This window comes from Nylanderia fulva, unplaced genomic scaffold (genome assembly GCF_048542155.1).
Source record: "Nylanderia fulva isolate GAGA-0341 unplaced genomic scaffold, ASM4854215v1 Scaffold8, whole genome shotgun sequence".
In the NCBI taxonomy this organism is placed as follows: Eukaryota; Metazoa; Arthropoda; class Insecta; order Hymenoptera; family Formicidae; genus Nylanderia; species Nylanderia fulva.
This window is the reverse complement of record NW_028190916.1, coordinates 5027124-5043477: the sequence shown is the minus strand read 5'-3', so window position 1 is coordinate 5043477 and position 16354 is coordinate 5027124. Positions and strand designations below refer to the sequence as shown.

Below are 16354 nucleotides of genomic sequence, written 5' to 3'. Positions count from 1 at the left end.
ATGACAGTGCGTTATTCTAAACGAAACTAAATTTTTTCGTTAGAAATAAATACCTGTGCACAAGGCACCAAATTTTTACTTGGACACGGCCAAGATATAAAATTGGAATAATCTCTACAAGAGATTTTTAATTCCATGTATCCCCTATTCCCCCTAAAGAAATAAAGTGCGAGAGAAAAATATAGATCCGAAAGTCGCAGAATCGGGAATCGAACCCGAGACCTTTCGCTTGCCGGGCGACTGCTCTTCCAACTGAGCTATTCAGATCCTTTCGATTCTATACTTTTCTCTGTTATATATATTAATGTTGGTAAATAAACGCCTTTAAGCCAGCGTGTATAAATTAAGAGTTTAACTAGGCTCTGTAATATATAAATATAAATTTAACATATATAAGATAGGCAATAAGAGCCAAATCGCGGATGACAGTGCGTTATTCTAAACGAAACTAAATTTTTTCGTTAGAAATAAATACCTGTGCACAAGGCACCAAATTTTTACTTGGACACGGCCAAGATATAAAATTGGAATAATCTCTACAAGAGATTTTTAATTCCATGTATCCCCTATTCCCCCTAAAGAAATAAAGTGCGAGAGAAAAATATAGATCCGAAAGTCGCAGAATCGGGAATCGAACCCGAGACCTTTCGCTTGCCGGGCGACTGCTCTTCCAACTGAGCTATTCAGATCCTTTCGATTCTATACTTTTCTCTGTTATATATATTAATGTTGGTAAATAAACGCCTTTAAGCCAGCGTGTATAAATTAAGAGTTTAACTAGGCTCTGTAATATATAAATATAAATTTAACATATATAAGATAGGCAATAAGAGCCAAATCGCGGATGACAGTGCGTTATTCTAAACGAAACTAAATTTTTTCGTTAGAAATAAATACCTGTGCACAAGGCACCAAATTTTTACTTGGACACGGCCAAGATATAAAATTGGAATAATCTCTACAAGAGATTTTTAATTCCATGTATCCCCTATTCCCCCTAAAGAAATAAAGTGCGAGAGAAAAATATAGATCCGAAAGTCGCAGAATCGGGAATCGAACCCGAGACCTTTCGCTTGCCGGGCGACTGCTCTTCCAACTGAGCTATTCAGATCCTTTCGATTCTATACTTATAGGGTTCGATTCCCGATTCTGCGACTTTCGGATCTATATTTTTCTCTCGCACTTTATTTCTTTAGGGGGAATAGGGGATACATGGAATTAAAAATCTCTTGTAGAGATTATTCCAATTTTATATCTTGGCCGTGTCCAAGTAAAAATTTGGTGCCTTGTGCACAAGTATTTATTTCTAACGAAAAAATTTAGTTTCGTTTAGAATAACGCACTGTCATCCGCGATTTGGCTCTTATTGCCTATCTTATATATGTTAAATTTATATTTATATATTACAGAGCCTAGTTAAACTCTTAATTTATACACGCTGGCTTAAAGGCGTTTATTTACCAACATTAATATATATAACAGAGAAAAGTATAGAATCGAAAGGATCTGAATAGCTCAGTTGGAAGAGCAGTCGCCCGGCAAGCGAAAGGTCTCGGGTTCGATTCCCGATTCTGCGACTTTCGGATCTATATTTTTCTCTCGCACTTTATTTCTTTAGGGGGAATAGGGGATACATGGAATTAAAAATCTCTTGTAGAGATTATTCCAATTTTATATCTTGGCCGTGTCCAAGTAAAAATTTGGTGCCTTGTGCACAGGTATTTATTTCTAACGAAAAAATTTAGTTTTGTTTAGAATAACGCACTGTCATCCGCGATTTGGCTCTTATTGCCTATCTTATATATGTTAAATTTATATTTATATATTACAGAGCCTAGTTAAACTCTTAATTTATACACGCTGGCTTAAAGGCGTTTATTTACCAACATTAATATATATAACAGAGAAAAGTATAGAATCGAAAGGATCTGAATAGCTCAGTTGGAAGAGCAGTCGCCCGGCAAGCGAAAGGTCTCGGGTTCGATTCCCGATTCTGCGACTTTCGGATCTATATTTTTCTCTCGCACTTTATTTCTTTAGGGGGAATAGGGGATACATGGAATTAAAAATCTCTTGTAGAGATTATTCCAATTTTATATCTTGGCCGTGTCCAAGTAAAAATTTGGTGCCTTGTGCACAGGTATTTATTTCTAATAAAATATTAAATTTCGTTCGCCAGGAATGAAATACTAAGGTAGTAGATATTAAACTGACTACACTGGCTGTCTATTAGATTTGTTAAACTATATTTATTGACGTCTTGTTTTTATAGATATGTAGATGACATATTCATGATCCTTCCTAACGATAAACTGTTAGAGGTGAGCGAGGTGTTTAATAGCTATCACCCAAGACTAACTTTTACTTATGAGACTGAAACTAATAATTCACTCAGCTTTTTGAATACAATTGTCCACAGGGATGATAATAAGCTCATAACTAACTGGTACAGAAAACCAACATTCTCAGGAAGATACATCAATTTTTTCTCGAATCATCCGACAAAATATAAAATTAACACCATTACTAATTTAGTTGACCATGCAATAAATTTATCTAATAAACGGTTTCATGACTCTAATTTAAAAATTGTAAAGAATATTTTGAAAAATAACTGCTTCCCGGAAAATCTCATTAATAAATATGTCAATGATAGAACCCACAAGCTGTCACAACCTATTAACAATGAGAATAAAAAAATTATAAATGTAGATTCGACGGATGTTTCGAGGGAAAATTTCATCGTCATTCCATATTGTAATCGGTTCACTAATGACATATATAGATTTCTAAACAAAAAGAACCTTAACGTAATTTTTACCATCCCCAAAAAACTGAACTGTTTAATAAAATCGGGGAAAGATAATTTAGATATTAATAAGCAAACCGGCGTAGTCTATTGTATTAATTGTAACAATTGTGATTCTAATTATGTAGGGCAGACAAAAAGACATCTTAGTACTAGGATCAACGAACACCGACGTAATATTAAAAATTCAGCGAGCAATTTTTCTGTTGTTAGTGAGCACAGAATTAATCAAGGACATGAATTTGATTGGTCGAATCCTTTAATTCTGCATAAAGAAAACAATAGAAGAAAAAGAGAAATAGCCGAAATGTACTTCATCAAGAAATTGAATTCCACTATCAATTTACAAAAAGACACTGAAAGCTTTAGTACGATATATGACAGTTTGTTTAGAAATTGAAGTAAAAAATTTTTAACATACATTGTTGGGAGCTATTATTAGTAGTTTATTATTGGTATGTTAAGGCAGGATGACATAAGCGAACCGAATATATCTATTTATTTATTTATTTATCTTTTTATTATCTTATACTTTCTATATTTTATTCTTATTTTTATTTTTTATAATTTATTTTAGTAATTTGCCATATGGTACATCACAATTTAGCGAGAATGTAAATATTGTTAACTTTTAACTTTGACATAATTTTCGGCGTGTTTATTCGTTAGTACAGTGTGTTCAGTCGTGGCAAGATGACACAAGTGAAACGCAGTTAATTTACCATCCGATCTTAAGTTAAGTCTCACCGGAGCGTACTTTTAAATGTCAATAACGATATGCAGTAACTCATTGTAAGTCTCATTTGTTACATTTCACGTTTTCAATTTAAATGTTGATTCTGATTGCATGTACATTAATTTCTAGAATGCTTCTATTGTAATTTTGAAAAGGACCACAGCCCGTATGGTCGAAACGTCAATAAATATAGTTTAACAAATCTAATAGACAGCCAGTGTAGTCAGTTTAATATCTACTACCTTATTACTTATTATTAATAATAATTACATATACGTTGCAAATTGATAATTATTATACATATATATTACAAATAAAACGATAAGTAATAACGTACATTCTTTTTTTGCATATCATGTCTACGCGTTTCACACCGTAAATCTATATGTTTCCCCGTCGAGATTGCTCAATATTTCCTAACTCTAATACCTTCTCTCTTATAATTGCAATCAATATAAAAAAAATTGATAATTTATGCCTTTTTGCTGAATATACTATCTGTATAACTAAATACGCTACATTGAGAAAGCGATATAAGAAACTCGTTTCCTATTTTAATGTTCGTTTATTCGTTTATTGGAAGCACAATTGATCAACAATATTGCGTGCATTAATTAATGCAGGTTTTCGTCCAAGTCAGCTCGCTAAATCGCGATTTAGGTTAAATAACTAATATTGCAATAGTTATTCCATAACATACATGAGACAACGAGTCTATGCGGCGATCAGGAAATCGAAATGCTGAAAAAAATTATTTCCGTTATAATCATTACGAAATTTGTTTTGTAATTGCCAGGCAATCGACATACGTCATTATATCGTGTCTTTCGCATGTGTTACAAACCGCAAACTTGAGATAATAATTAAAATAGCGAACAGATTATGCCTTCAAGAGAAAAAAGAATTGTATGCGACCTCGTTCCTTTCGATCTAAATTTTGTCATGTTAACATAGTAATTAACATAACGCGTATTGAACTGAGTGAGAATAGTAGTATGTAGAGTATTTATTTGGAATTGTAACCAAATATTTATTGAATAATGATAGCAATTTGAAATATTGAAGGCTTTTCAAAATATAAAGCAGACTTATTTGAAATATTCTAATGGATTCCTATACCTGTGGAAGTTCCAACTCCTCTGTCAGAATTCCTTCTGTCCAACAATTTCATTAAATTGATCTCATTTTGACGAAATCCACTTAAAATATCTGTATCAATATTAATTTTGTATCAATATTAATTTTATAAAAGTTTTTCTTTATTTTATTACATTTTTAACTACGCTTTCTTTAAGTAATAGCAATTTTTTTTTAAAATATGGACATTAATCAAATATGTCTTGCGTTTCTGAGCTTCTCGCATTTCAGACAATAATTAATGCTTGTCTAAATGCTTATCGCTTACAAATGAAATATCCTTTGCTTGCGATGCAAAAAACAAGTTGACAAGAAATATTATTTACGTAAGTCTTGATTATTGAAATTATTTGAGCAATTATTAATGCTTACTGCTACTGATTACACTCTGCTCAGACAGTTACTATGGAAAAAGCTAATTATAATTTTGATTGCGTTCAAAGTGTATCACAATTTTCTGTAATAATAAACGGATTATCTTCTGAACTATTGCATAATACGGTTCCAATAATCTTACGTAATCTTTTTTCATATAATAATAATATTATAATACTAAAAAGAATAATACAATACAATATTTTATCATCAACATTCTAATTAGCAATTATTTTGATTTTAACTACGCTTTCTTTAAGTAATAGCAATTTGATATTTGATTCCTTTTCTTATTTGTTTTATTCGTTACGTTAATAACAGACAGAAATGTTGTTCACTTCCTTAATTAAATAATCATAGCTTTCATTAAATTTCCAGCGGGGAAAATTCATACTTATAGAAATAGAGTTGCATCGAAAGTGAAAGAAAGAGCGTAGAAATATCTTACATATGAAAAATCTATATAAATCGACGATCAATTTCTCGCGATTCACTTCGGCATGATGGCAACGTCCCAGGCATGTTCTCAATTTCCATTTTCCTCGTCGTGAGTTACATCACGCATGCTTCGCGTTCAACCTTCAGCTGAACCCGCCGTTGCAATTTAAATTTGATTATTCGTTTATTGTGCTTGCTTCAACAATTCAGCGAATTCCTGACGAGCCGCATGTGTCTGTCTCACGACACAACGCGAAGCTCGTTTTTTCCGTTTGGCAAGAGAGCCGCTTATCAGTCATGCAAACAATTCTATCATTTGACTTCCGGCGAGGCCTCTTCAGGATCGCTATAGTTATAAATAATCCTTCGCGGAATTTACATTTTTACGTAGACTTCAAGGATCTCGATTCTTTCAAGTATCGCTAACTACGCGCTTTCGTTAGCATACCGATGACAATTGCAAATGTAAATGATGCTCGTCGCGAGCGGCCGATTCGTCTATTCACATTCAAAACTAATCCCGAAGGCTGAGATATCTCAATGTAAAGACATTTATCATCCAGCGTCAAGTTGTTTTTCCGTCAGTCTAAAAAGACTAACAATTTAATCTAAAAAGACTTAAAATTCCCCTGTACAGAATATATTTTAACTTTTTCCTTTTTGCTTAATACCAAGATTTTGTGGAATGCAGTTTTTAAGTGGTTATTTTTTTCGGCAAATCTTTCATCGCTCACTGTAATTTAAATAAATATGTATACGGACGAAATAAATTCGCAAATTATTCGTATTAGATACGGGCTACTAGGTGCCAGCGGATGCGGTAAAACCACCTTACTATCCTGCATTGTCGGTCGACGAAAATTGAATTCGGGCGAGATCTGGGTACTAGGTGGTAAACCTGGAACAAAGGGCTCCGGCGTACCCGGGAAAAGGGTTGGCTACATGCCGCAGGAAATTGCTCTCTACGGCGAGTTCACCATCCGCGAGACGATGATGTACTTCGGCTGGATATTCGGAATGTGCACGGCCGAAATTGTCGAGAGGCTGCGCTTTTTGTTGCAATTTCTCGACCTGCCGTCGCAGAATCGGCTGGTGAAGAATCTCAGGTATATACTGTGCAAACACATTCTCCCTCGATTATATATGTATATATTTGCGTCCGCGAGAACTATAGATTTTAAGAACGTTCAAACATTCTGCGAGTTATTTGTCTCTTTCGAACCAAACACTGACAATGAATATTTATTTCGCAATACAATTATTCGCGTCCCGTAAGGATTGAATTATTTAATCATATATATACATATATTCCGCGCTCGAAGTATCATGTTTTATATCTTACATATTTTTTGTTTTATGTCTGCTGTCTGACGCATTTTTATCGAATTGCGATAAAAAAATTTATTTACAATAAATTTTAATTAAAATTTAATATATATCCTAATTATAACATATAAATATTTAATATATTTTTTGCATATTAGCGGTGGTCAACAGAGGCGGGTGTCCTTCGCAGTGGCACTTATGCATGATCCAGAATTGCTGATTCTAGATGAACCTACTGTAGGTGTAGATCCACTATTAAGACAAAGGTATGTAGTTTTCTTTCTTTTATATATATTTAAGATCAATTTTGTTTATTTTTAAGATAGATTTTGTTAGAAAAAATCATTATTAAACATTATTGAGAGGGACAATTGATTCTTATGTGATGTTACATGTGTATTATATATAATGATCAACCTTGCGTATCCCGTTATCATATTAGTATAATTAAATAACGTGACAGACGTAAGCTATATATTCTCTGGATGAATCATCTGTATAATTTTCTGATCATTAGAGAAAGTATATATGTGGATATATATAGATATATATACGTGTGTTAATGATATAATGCGCTAATAATCATATAACATTCATATCTATATAAATTCAGTATTATTGATAGTACAAATATATATACATGATTTATAAATATCTAATATAAACACGATTGTGAATTAAATTTCTTTTTAGAAATCATTCTATAAGTGTTGAATTAAAAATGTTATTTAAAATATATCTAACCGAATATATAATTATGTGCGCAAAGCAAAGTTATATTATTCTTTAATAATAAAATCTCTAATTGCTGTTAAAGACTTAAATGCTTGAATTTTTATGCATTGTAATTAATTAATAGACTGAAAAAAATTATTTAATTATTTAAATAAATATTTATTTTAATACTCTTTTACACATTATTTATTTGAAACTAATAATAGTGATTTGTCACAAAAAATATTTATTTGATATGCAAAGTCCTTTTTCAAAACAGATAAATATTTATTTATTTCAACTAAATATGTAAATGCAACTATTTAAATAAATATTTATTTAAATTCAATATCTCTAATAATAAAATAAATCTCAAAAATTGCAACGCATGTATATAAATTATTGTTGCAATGTATGCATAAAAATATACACTGAAAAGACTATTAAATTTAAATAAATATTTATTTAAATCGTTGTATTTACATATTTAGTTGAAATAAATAAATATTTATCTGTTTTGAAAAAGGATTTTTTATATTAAATATTTTTTATGGCAAATCGATATTTTTAGTTTCAAAAAAATAATGTGTAAAAGAGTATTGAAATAAATATGTATTTAAATAATTAAATAACTTTTTTCAGTGTATTAATTAATTACAATGCATAAAAATTCAAGCATTTAAAAATATACACTGAAAAGACTATTGAATTTAAATAAATATTTATTTAAATCGTTGCATTTACATATTTAGTTGAAATAAATAAATATTTATCTGTTTTGAAAAAGGACTTTGCATATCAAATAAATATTTTTTGTGACAAATCACTATTATTAGTTTCAAATAAATAATGTGTAAAAGAGTATTGAAATAAATATTTATTTAAATAATTAAATAATTTTTTTCAGTGTATTAATTAATTACAATGCATAAAAATTCAAGCATTTAAGTCTTTAACAGCAAAAAATAGAATTTAATACAAGAAAATTTTTCGATCGAAATACGCTTCCATTAGTTTCACGCGCCTCCGTACGTCCGCCGCGCTGCGCGGCTCGCGGTGACTGATCACGTGATCGTCAGTCTCGCAATCGCAATATCTCGAACGGCGCGCGGGAGAATCAGTCTCGCGCGAGGCGCGCACCGCAACGGACGTAGGATGTTAGACCGATCAATCTTCGGCGTGCAGCTGCAGCGTCGTGGGCGTGTGCAGATGCGCGAGTCAAATGAAAACGTAGATGTTTGATCAAAAGATTCTTGTAAAAAAATTCTTTTCTTTTATTTGCATTCTCTGTTAAAGATTTGAATATTGAATTCTTATGCATATCATAATTAATATATTTTTATGCATGCAATGCAATAATAATTTTTATGCATATGTTGCAATTTATGAGATTTTTTATTATCTAGGAATAATATTACTTCGTTTCACACGTTTAATTTTAATCTAAGATATGATCAGATATATAATTCAAATATGATATTTATCGCGCAATTATTCTAAAATAGAAATAAAATAAAGAAGGAAAGAGAGCAAATCCGAGAGTTATGAGAATTCGCATTTTCGATAAAAATCCAAATGTCAAGATGAAATTGCGCGTGTCAGTGAATCGTGATCAATGTACTGAATCGAAAGTCACGCTTTAACTAGAATGAAAGTATTGTGTAAATTGATTTGACGGCAAAAAATAAAAATTAAAAATGAAACTTATCGAAGAGTGCTCTAATTATATTTTCTTAGTCAGCATTTTTTCTATTTTCATCTAACATTAGATCTTCGAAATTTGTATTGATTCGTATTCTACACGTAGTGAAAAGATTTAACTGAAATAAACTTTAAAGTTCTTTTCTGTTGACACAGTTTTCAAGGTTTTATTTATGCTTATTTGAAAGGAATGATTTCTCGCGTCCAAATCTCCATTTTCGGACATTAGACTTTGACTTCTGAAATAAAAATCGATCAGTTTAAATCTATTTATAATAGTAACAACAATAATTATAAATCATTCTTGTCATATAAAGCCCTCTTCTTAACATACAAGTACGATAAATAATTCATTGAAATATACATATGTTATTCATGTAAAAATAAAAGGCTTGGAACAATAGTTATAAGTCGCGACCATGCAAAGTTCTTAACTTATACCATATATGCATGATAATGGATTTAAAGAACAAATTCTAAAGAACAGCAAAAAAACTTTAAAAATATTATTTTCTAGAAACTATAAACCGTAACAAGTCGAAAATTAATATTAAAATAACGAAAAGTTATTCTAAATAAATCTGTAAATATTGTAAATTATTATCATCCGCATAATATAATTAATGGTAGTTGTGTGCACAACTTTTACAAAACACTTTAAATTTTATGAAAAGGCAGGATTTGTTTTTACGCAGAAGGAAAGTGGTCGGTTTCCTTCAAAAATAAATACAGCGCGGATAATTATCTGAATATTTTCCACAATAATATTCTACTTTGATAACAGGAAATCATTATTATTATAATTATCATTGTTGTCATATTCTTCATTCGTTTCTCTCACGCTTATGCGATGTTTCCTCGGTGCATAATGAAACTTCCTATAGAGATCGATCATGTTTGTATACGTGACGTAAGTGGAACAAAAATAAAACTCGTGTGAACTATCAGAAGTGAAACTGTTTTAATCGGATATTTTTAAGTATCTTACGTGGATACGGACCATTTCCTTTTCTGTAGATTTCATCGAAATAAATAAATAAATTTTAATCAGAGAAAAGATAAATAAAGAATAATCTTACTAGATTATATAGGAGTTGAAGTAAAGTTTTTAAAAACATTATCTTATTACCTGAGAAAGTTTGTGACAGTTCTTATTGCAATTTACATTCACTTTTCTCAGATACAAATTATTTCATTAAATATTTGTGGACTCTTATCATTTTCCATCTGTGAATATCGCTAAAAAACATCATGATTTTTTTCAATTTGATTTTATATTTTGACGTTTTGTCATATATTTGCATTTCTAAATTATTTATGAAATTATATTAATTATATAGCATAATTATTCTATGCTTTATTAAATTGTATATTTAATTTTCGAAATTGTCTTTAATCATATAGTACATGTGATATAATAAATACATGTAATAATAGAAAAAATCAAAATTTCTAGGAAATAAAAGAATCGATTCTCATTATAAGAAAAAAATTTTAACGTAAAATTTGTTTATATCAACTTGCCAACAATGTCATATATATCTCAGTAACATTTAATGATATATATCCTAAATTTAATTGGTTAAACACCATGTCTGCATCGTGCAACTTTCAACTTTTACTTTGTTACGGTCTGATTTTATAAATTGATGATTTAGCTCACAATCAGCATTGTGCGTGTAATATAGCTATTAACTGAAAAAATTAGTTGGTTCGCGAAAAGTAAACATGTTTTTATATATTATTTTATACATGTATATGTACGCTATTTCTCTTCACTTTCAATAACAAATCTTTCTTCTCTTATTTGTGAAGATGCCAGTATCAGAGTTTTTGTCATAAGGATCAAAGTGTCAGAAGTGCCGAAAAATTGCGCGATAATATCGTATGCATAATAAATTATACGCATAAGCTTCTCATATACACACACATAAATACGCATATAATAATCGATCACCTGATGATGATCGTGCAAATTTTTGATCACAGACTAATCATCAAAAAATGGTGATTTCAAACTATTATGAACGTAAAGGTTGATCATTGACTTCAGTAAGACAAAAATATATTAACATAATTTATTTTTTTATGTGTTTAATTATATTTTTATTTTTAATTTAATTTATGTATATAATGTCTATTAATTTATATATGTATTCTTCTTCTTCTTACTTTTATTCTCTGTTGCCTTTGCATATTTTTTAATATAACTATATCGTCTAAATTACAAACTTATATAGAAATATCGAAAATATATTTGACATATATAATTCAACACTATATCTTTTCGATTTTTTATTTTTTATAGTATATGGAATCATTTGGTTCAAATCACCAAAGATGGTAACAAGACGGTCATCATAACGACGCATTACATCGAAGAGGCCCGACAAGCGCATACGGTAATATTATTGTTTAATTAGATGTTATGTATATTTGATTAATTAATACGTCATGATTTTATCAATATTGTTTAATTTTACTATTTTGAAAATAAAAATAAGGGTCAACTTTTTTATGTTAATGTGCATGATAAAAATTAGCCAACACATTAATGAAACATATATGTATATAAAAAAACTGCGTTCTTGAAAAGATACAATAAGTAAACAAATTAACATAAACATCATTCTGTTAATAATTGATATTTGTCGCTCGATTGCACGTCATTATCGTATTATTACCTAGTTATTTCTGCATATTACGCCAGACACAAATTACAGTGTAATCGCTTCAAAGACCGACCTCGATTTTTTATCAATAATTTGCCTATCACTTGATAAATCGTGCTAGAATATTGCTTGGAGAAAAAAATCACACGACATTTTTCTCTCGCTAATGAAAATTTATAATTTTTTAAAAATCAAAAACCTGAAAATCTATACGAGATAAGTTTAGATATTAAAATTATTCAAGTAACATTTTATGGAACAATATTTAAACATCTTTTACTTACAATATTATGCCTCAGATAGATTCACGCTTTTGTATTATTATATGCTTGTTATATACATATATTGACAATTACAGTAACAATTTTGTATGACTTGAGAATAATAGAAAAAATACCGATTTTATTAACAGATTGGTTTGATGAGGAGTGGCCGATTATTAGCCGAGGAAGCACCTATGACCCTCTTGCAAATGTACAATTGCGCCTCCCTTGAAGAGGTCTTCCTGAAATTATCCCGAAAGCAAGGACAATGCACGATTCCAACGGAATTGAACATTTCAAACAATATCAGTTTGGTAAGCAAGAAAAAATTTAAGAAACTATTCTCCTCATTTATTCGTGCACATTTATTTCTGAATTTTTTTACGCGCACATTTTATTCTGAATAATTTTTGCGTAAGATCGACAAACTTGCAGCACGTTGCACAGAGTAAAAAGCAATTTGAATGGAAAAACGTTTCGATTTTTCCCTCTGTCAATATAATGTTGCTATTGCCACTGTCTAAAAAATGTTCTTCAATGTAACTATCAATTTTTTATTTTTAAATTTCATAATTCATATTTTTTAAGTTTCTTTTTTCTTAAAGTGATAAATATAAGGCCAACTTATCGAGCTGAATATTCTATGAAATATGAATTTTATACCCCCCAAAAATTCGTTTTTCGGTATTTTAGTATTTATTCCAATGTGATCCCATCTATCGTTAATACCGCCAATCGCAAGATCCAGAGGAACGTTCGTAAACAAAGACACCACATCCAAGGAAAACATCCTATCATTCTCATAAATCTTTTTACCAGACAATATGCTGTACAAATCAAAACTATTATTAATATGACTTTTCGCTTTGGGTAGGCTAGTTCGTAAGGTGTTTTGTAAAAACGAAGCCAGCAATTCATATTGACTTCTACATATTTTACATTTGATGACATAATTTATAAACAGACGTTTGGGACCCCTATGGGGTCACCGTTATCACCAATTATTGCAGACCTGGTTATGCAAGATCTTGAGGATACAGTTCTCAAAGCGTTGAATTTGGAATGTTTGTTTTATTTTCGTTATGTGGATGACATAATAGTGGCCACCTCTATGACTAATATGACTCAGATTGTGAATAATTTTAACAACTATCATGAAAGACTTAATTCACGGTCGAACAAGAGGTTAACCATAGCTTGAATTTCTTAGATTTATCACTTAAAATTATTAATAACAAAATATATATAGACTGGTATCAAAAAGAAACCTTCTCAGGAAGGACGTTATCATTTTATTCAAACCACCCATTATGCCACAAAATTGGAATAATATATAACCTTGTAGACAGATGTCTATTGCTATCACATCCACTATTTTTTAATAAAAATTTGGAGTTAATTATTAATATACTCAGAAGCAATGGTTACCCTCTTGATCTGATTTTTAACAAAATTAATCATCGGATAGAACACATCATATCTAAGGGGAGCATTATAGAGAGACAGGCCAACATAGAAAGAACAAAAAGTATAAGAAATGACTCAATAAAAAATTCTTTGTTATTCCGTATATAGATGGGATCTCAGAAATGATTGTTTCCTCGGTAAAAAATAAAAATTGTATGGTAGGGTATAGATGTCTCAACAAACTGGATAATATTATTAAAGCGCAGAAAGATAAAACTAAACATCCATGCAATTCGAATGTGGTTTATAAGATCAGTTGCAATAATTGTAATGCATCTTATGTAGGCCAAACAAAGAGGCAATTGCAGACGCGAATAAAAGAACATAAAAATAATATTAGGTTGGACTCAACGAAACATTCAGTAATTTCTGAACACATAATAAATGAACATCATACTTTTAATTGGGACAATGTTAAGATCATGGACAACGAAAATAATTATTATAAAAGACTCATTTCTGAGATGCTACATATCAAGGAACAAAAAAATGGACTAAATTTAAACAAAGATACTGAGTTACTTAGCGAGTCGTATTTTGATATTTTGGATATATTAGCGAACAAGAAATAATAATAGGACAAATAGGACATTAACGAGTAAAACATAGATATTAGATCATATATAAACACGCACGCTCTCCGATCAAGTAGAGTTTAAAATGAGCTGTCTTTCTGTATTGTTGGTTTGTTATGTGTCATCCTTAATAACTGTTAATAAGTAGCAAAATTGTCAAGAAGAACGATGATAGGTAAGCATACTACCAATTGTAGGGGATACATATTATAATTTGGACATACGTTGATCGGTAATTTTTTATTAATCGCAGCGCCTACGGAACGGGTTAATTTCTCGCATATTAACGATGAAACTATCCGAGATCTGAACAAAATCAGGGATCATATCGAGGCGAACATTGTTGGACAGGACGGATTGAAACACGCGTTAATTGCTCAAAAACTCTTGATTCTGAATAACTATAATTAAATTTCGATATTATGTGAATTGTAAGAATTTATATTTCAATAATTATACTGAAGAAGACCGCGTGCGGTCGAAACGTTTATAGAATGATTGTAATTTGCGTTAGTTTTAATATAATGACTGTAGTTTTATAATTTATACATGTAATAAATGGTAGTTGACTGAACATCTCGAATATTCAGCTCGATAAGTTGGCCTTATATTTATCACTTTGTTTTCAATATACGAGCGACAATTGTATTAATTTATTCTTTTTTCTTAATTTTTTATTGCATTTCTTATTTTTGAATTCTTCTTATCATATTGTTAGTTGTTATACTATATTTTTATCAAAGTTAATGTAAATCGTATATTATTTTATTCAATATATCTTTTTGCCGCATCCTTCCTTCCTAATTACTGTGCAAAGTCGACACGTGCGTTGTATATTTGCAAAAGAACTATTTATCAATCTCGCCTTTTATGCCTCGTAGTTAATTTTATCGTCCGATTTGCATCAATTAAATGTCGCCACGCCTCTTTTTTCTCCTTGCACACAGGCTCCTCTAAACTGGGGCAAGAAAGACGAGCCAGTATACGTGACGGAGGAATCCGGCGTCGTCGGCCTTAACTTCCACCAGAGCAAAGAGGCTCTGATTTACGACTCGACCAATGGAATAGCGAATCATTATGATGTAAGAGGTTACCTCACTGCACATCACGGCGGATTGCACTCAATGTCTTAGCACTTGTTTAATTAAATTTTTTCCTTAGTTCAATGTGCATTTATGTCACTGAAGCTTTTTAAACTCGAGATAAGCTTTATGTCATATTTTAATTTTAATAAACAAAATATGAGATTACGAAAATATATAAATATACATTCTTTTTTTATTATCATTGATGTTGAGAATTCTTAAAAAAATGCGTATCTTATCGTGACTGAAATATTTTCGATTGCAAAACTATTATAAATGCGAAAGTTATATAATTTTAAATTGAATTTTTAAAATTATAATTTAAAATTGTCAAAGAGATGATATATCTTGATTTTAATATAAATCACGCGATTCTTTAAAACAGATAAATGGTAAGCCACTGCCAAATGCAAAAGGCGGATCTGTGCTGGAGTGTGACGATTGCGGCAGTTTTACAGACTGCTATAATATCACCAGTTTGGGCAAGATGAAAGCGCTTTTGCAGAAAAACTTCTTACGCATGTGGAGAAACGTCGGGTACGTTTTTTAGTCGCGAGACTGTTTGTGAAATAATTAATAGTCAATCATATTTTTGCCTTTCGAGTTTCAGTCTTATCGTTCCTAATTTTTTTGGTTGTAATATTTTTATAAGAGAAATAAAACATTCACAAAAGTGATCAAAAAAATACCTAAATGATATGTTAATATCGCTATGCAATAAATTTTTTTTTTTCCGCAGCGTGATGCTGTTCATCTTCGCTTTACCGGTGATGCAAGTGATTCTCTTCTGCTTGGCGATCGGAAGAGATCCAACGGATCTAAAACTAGCTATAGTGAACGAGGAAATGTTTTATGAAAATATGTCATGCCCTATTGCAAAGGATTGTAGCTTCTCGCATCTTAGTTGTCGATATCTCAATTTTCTGGATAACGATACGATAATAAAGGCGAGTATTTCTCAATATTATATACGTTCTATAATATATATTATTATACATAATATAATATAGTATAATAGACAAGATATTATGTAATAGATAATAAAAAATGAGTTTT

General features: G+C 30.4%; 1 protein-coding gene across 4 annotated transcripts in view; it reads left to right on the top strand.

Moving 5' to 3' along the window:
- The window catches only part of snu (ABC-type transporter snustorr), a 70653-nt gene that overhangs the window by 45423 nt on the left and 8876 nt on the right, over positions 1–16354 (top strand). For all 4 annotated transcript variants that reach the window (XM_085489247.1, XM_085489245.1, XM_085489246.1 and 1 more), the window contains 7 exons: positions 6287–6601; positions 6980–7087; positions 11545–11638; positions 12321–12485; positions 15161–15295; positions 15684–15835; positions 16038–16245. In XM_085489247.1, the coding sequence (XP_085345373.1) occupies positions 6287–6601; positions 6980–7087; positions 11545–11638; positions 12321–12485; positions 15161–15295; positions 15684–15835; positions 16038–16245 (1177 nt within the window). The remainder of the gene's footprint in view (positions 1–6286; positions 6602–6979; positions 7088–11544; positions 11639–12320; positions 12486–15160; positions 15296–15683; positions 15836–16037; positions 16246–16354) is intronic.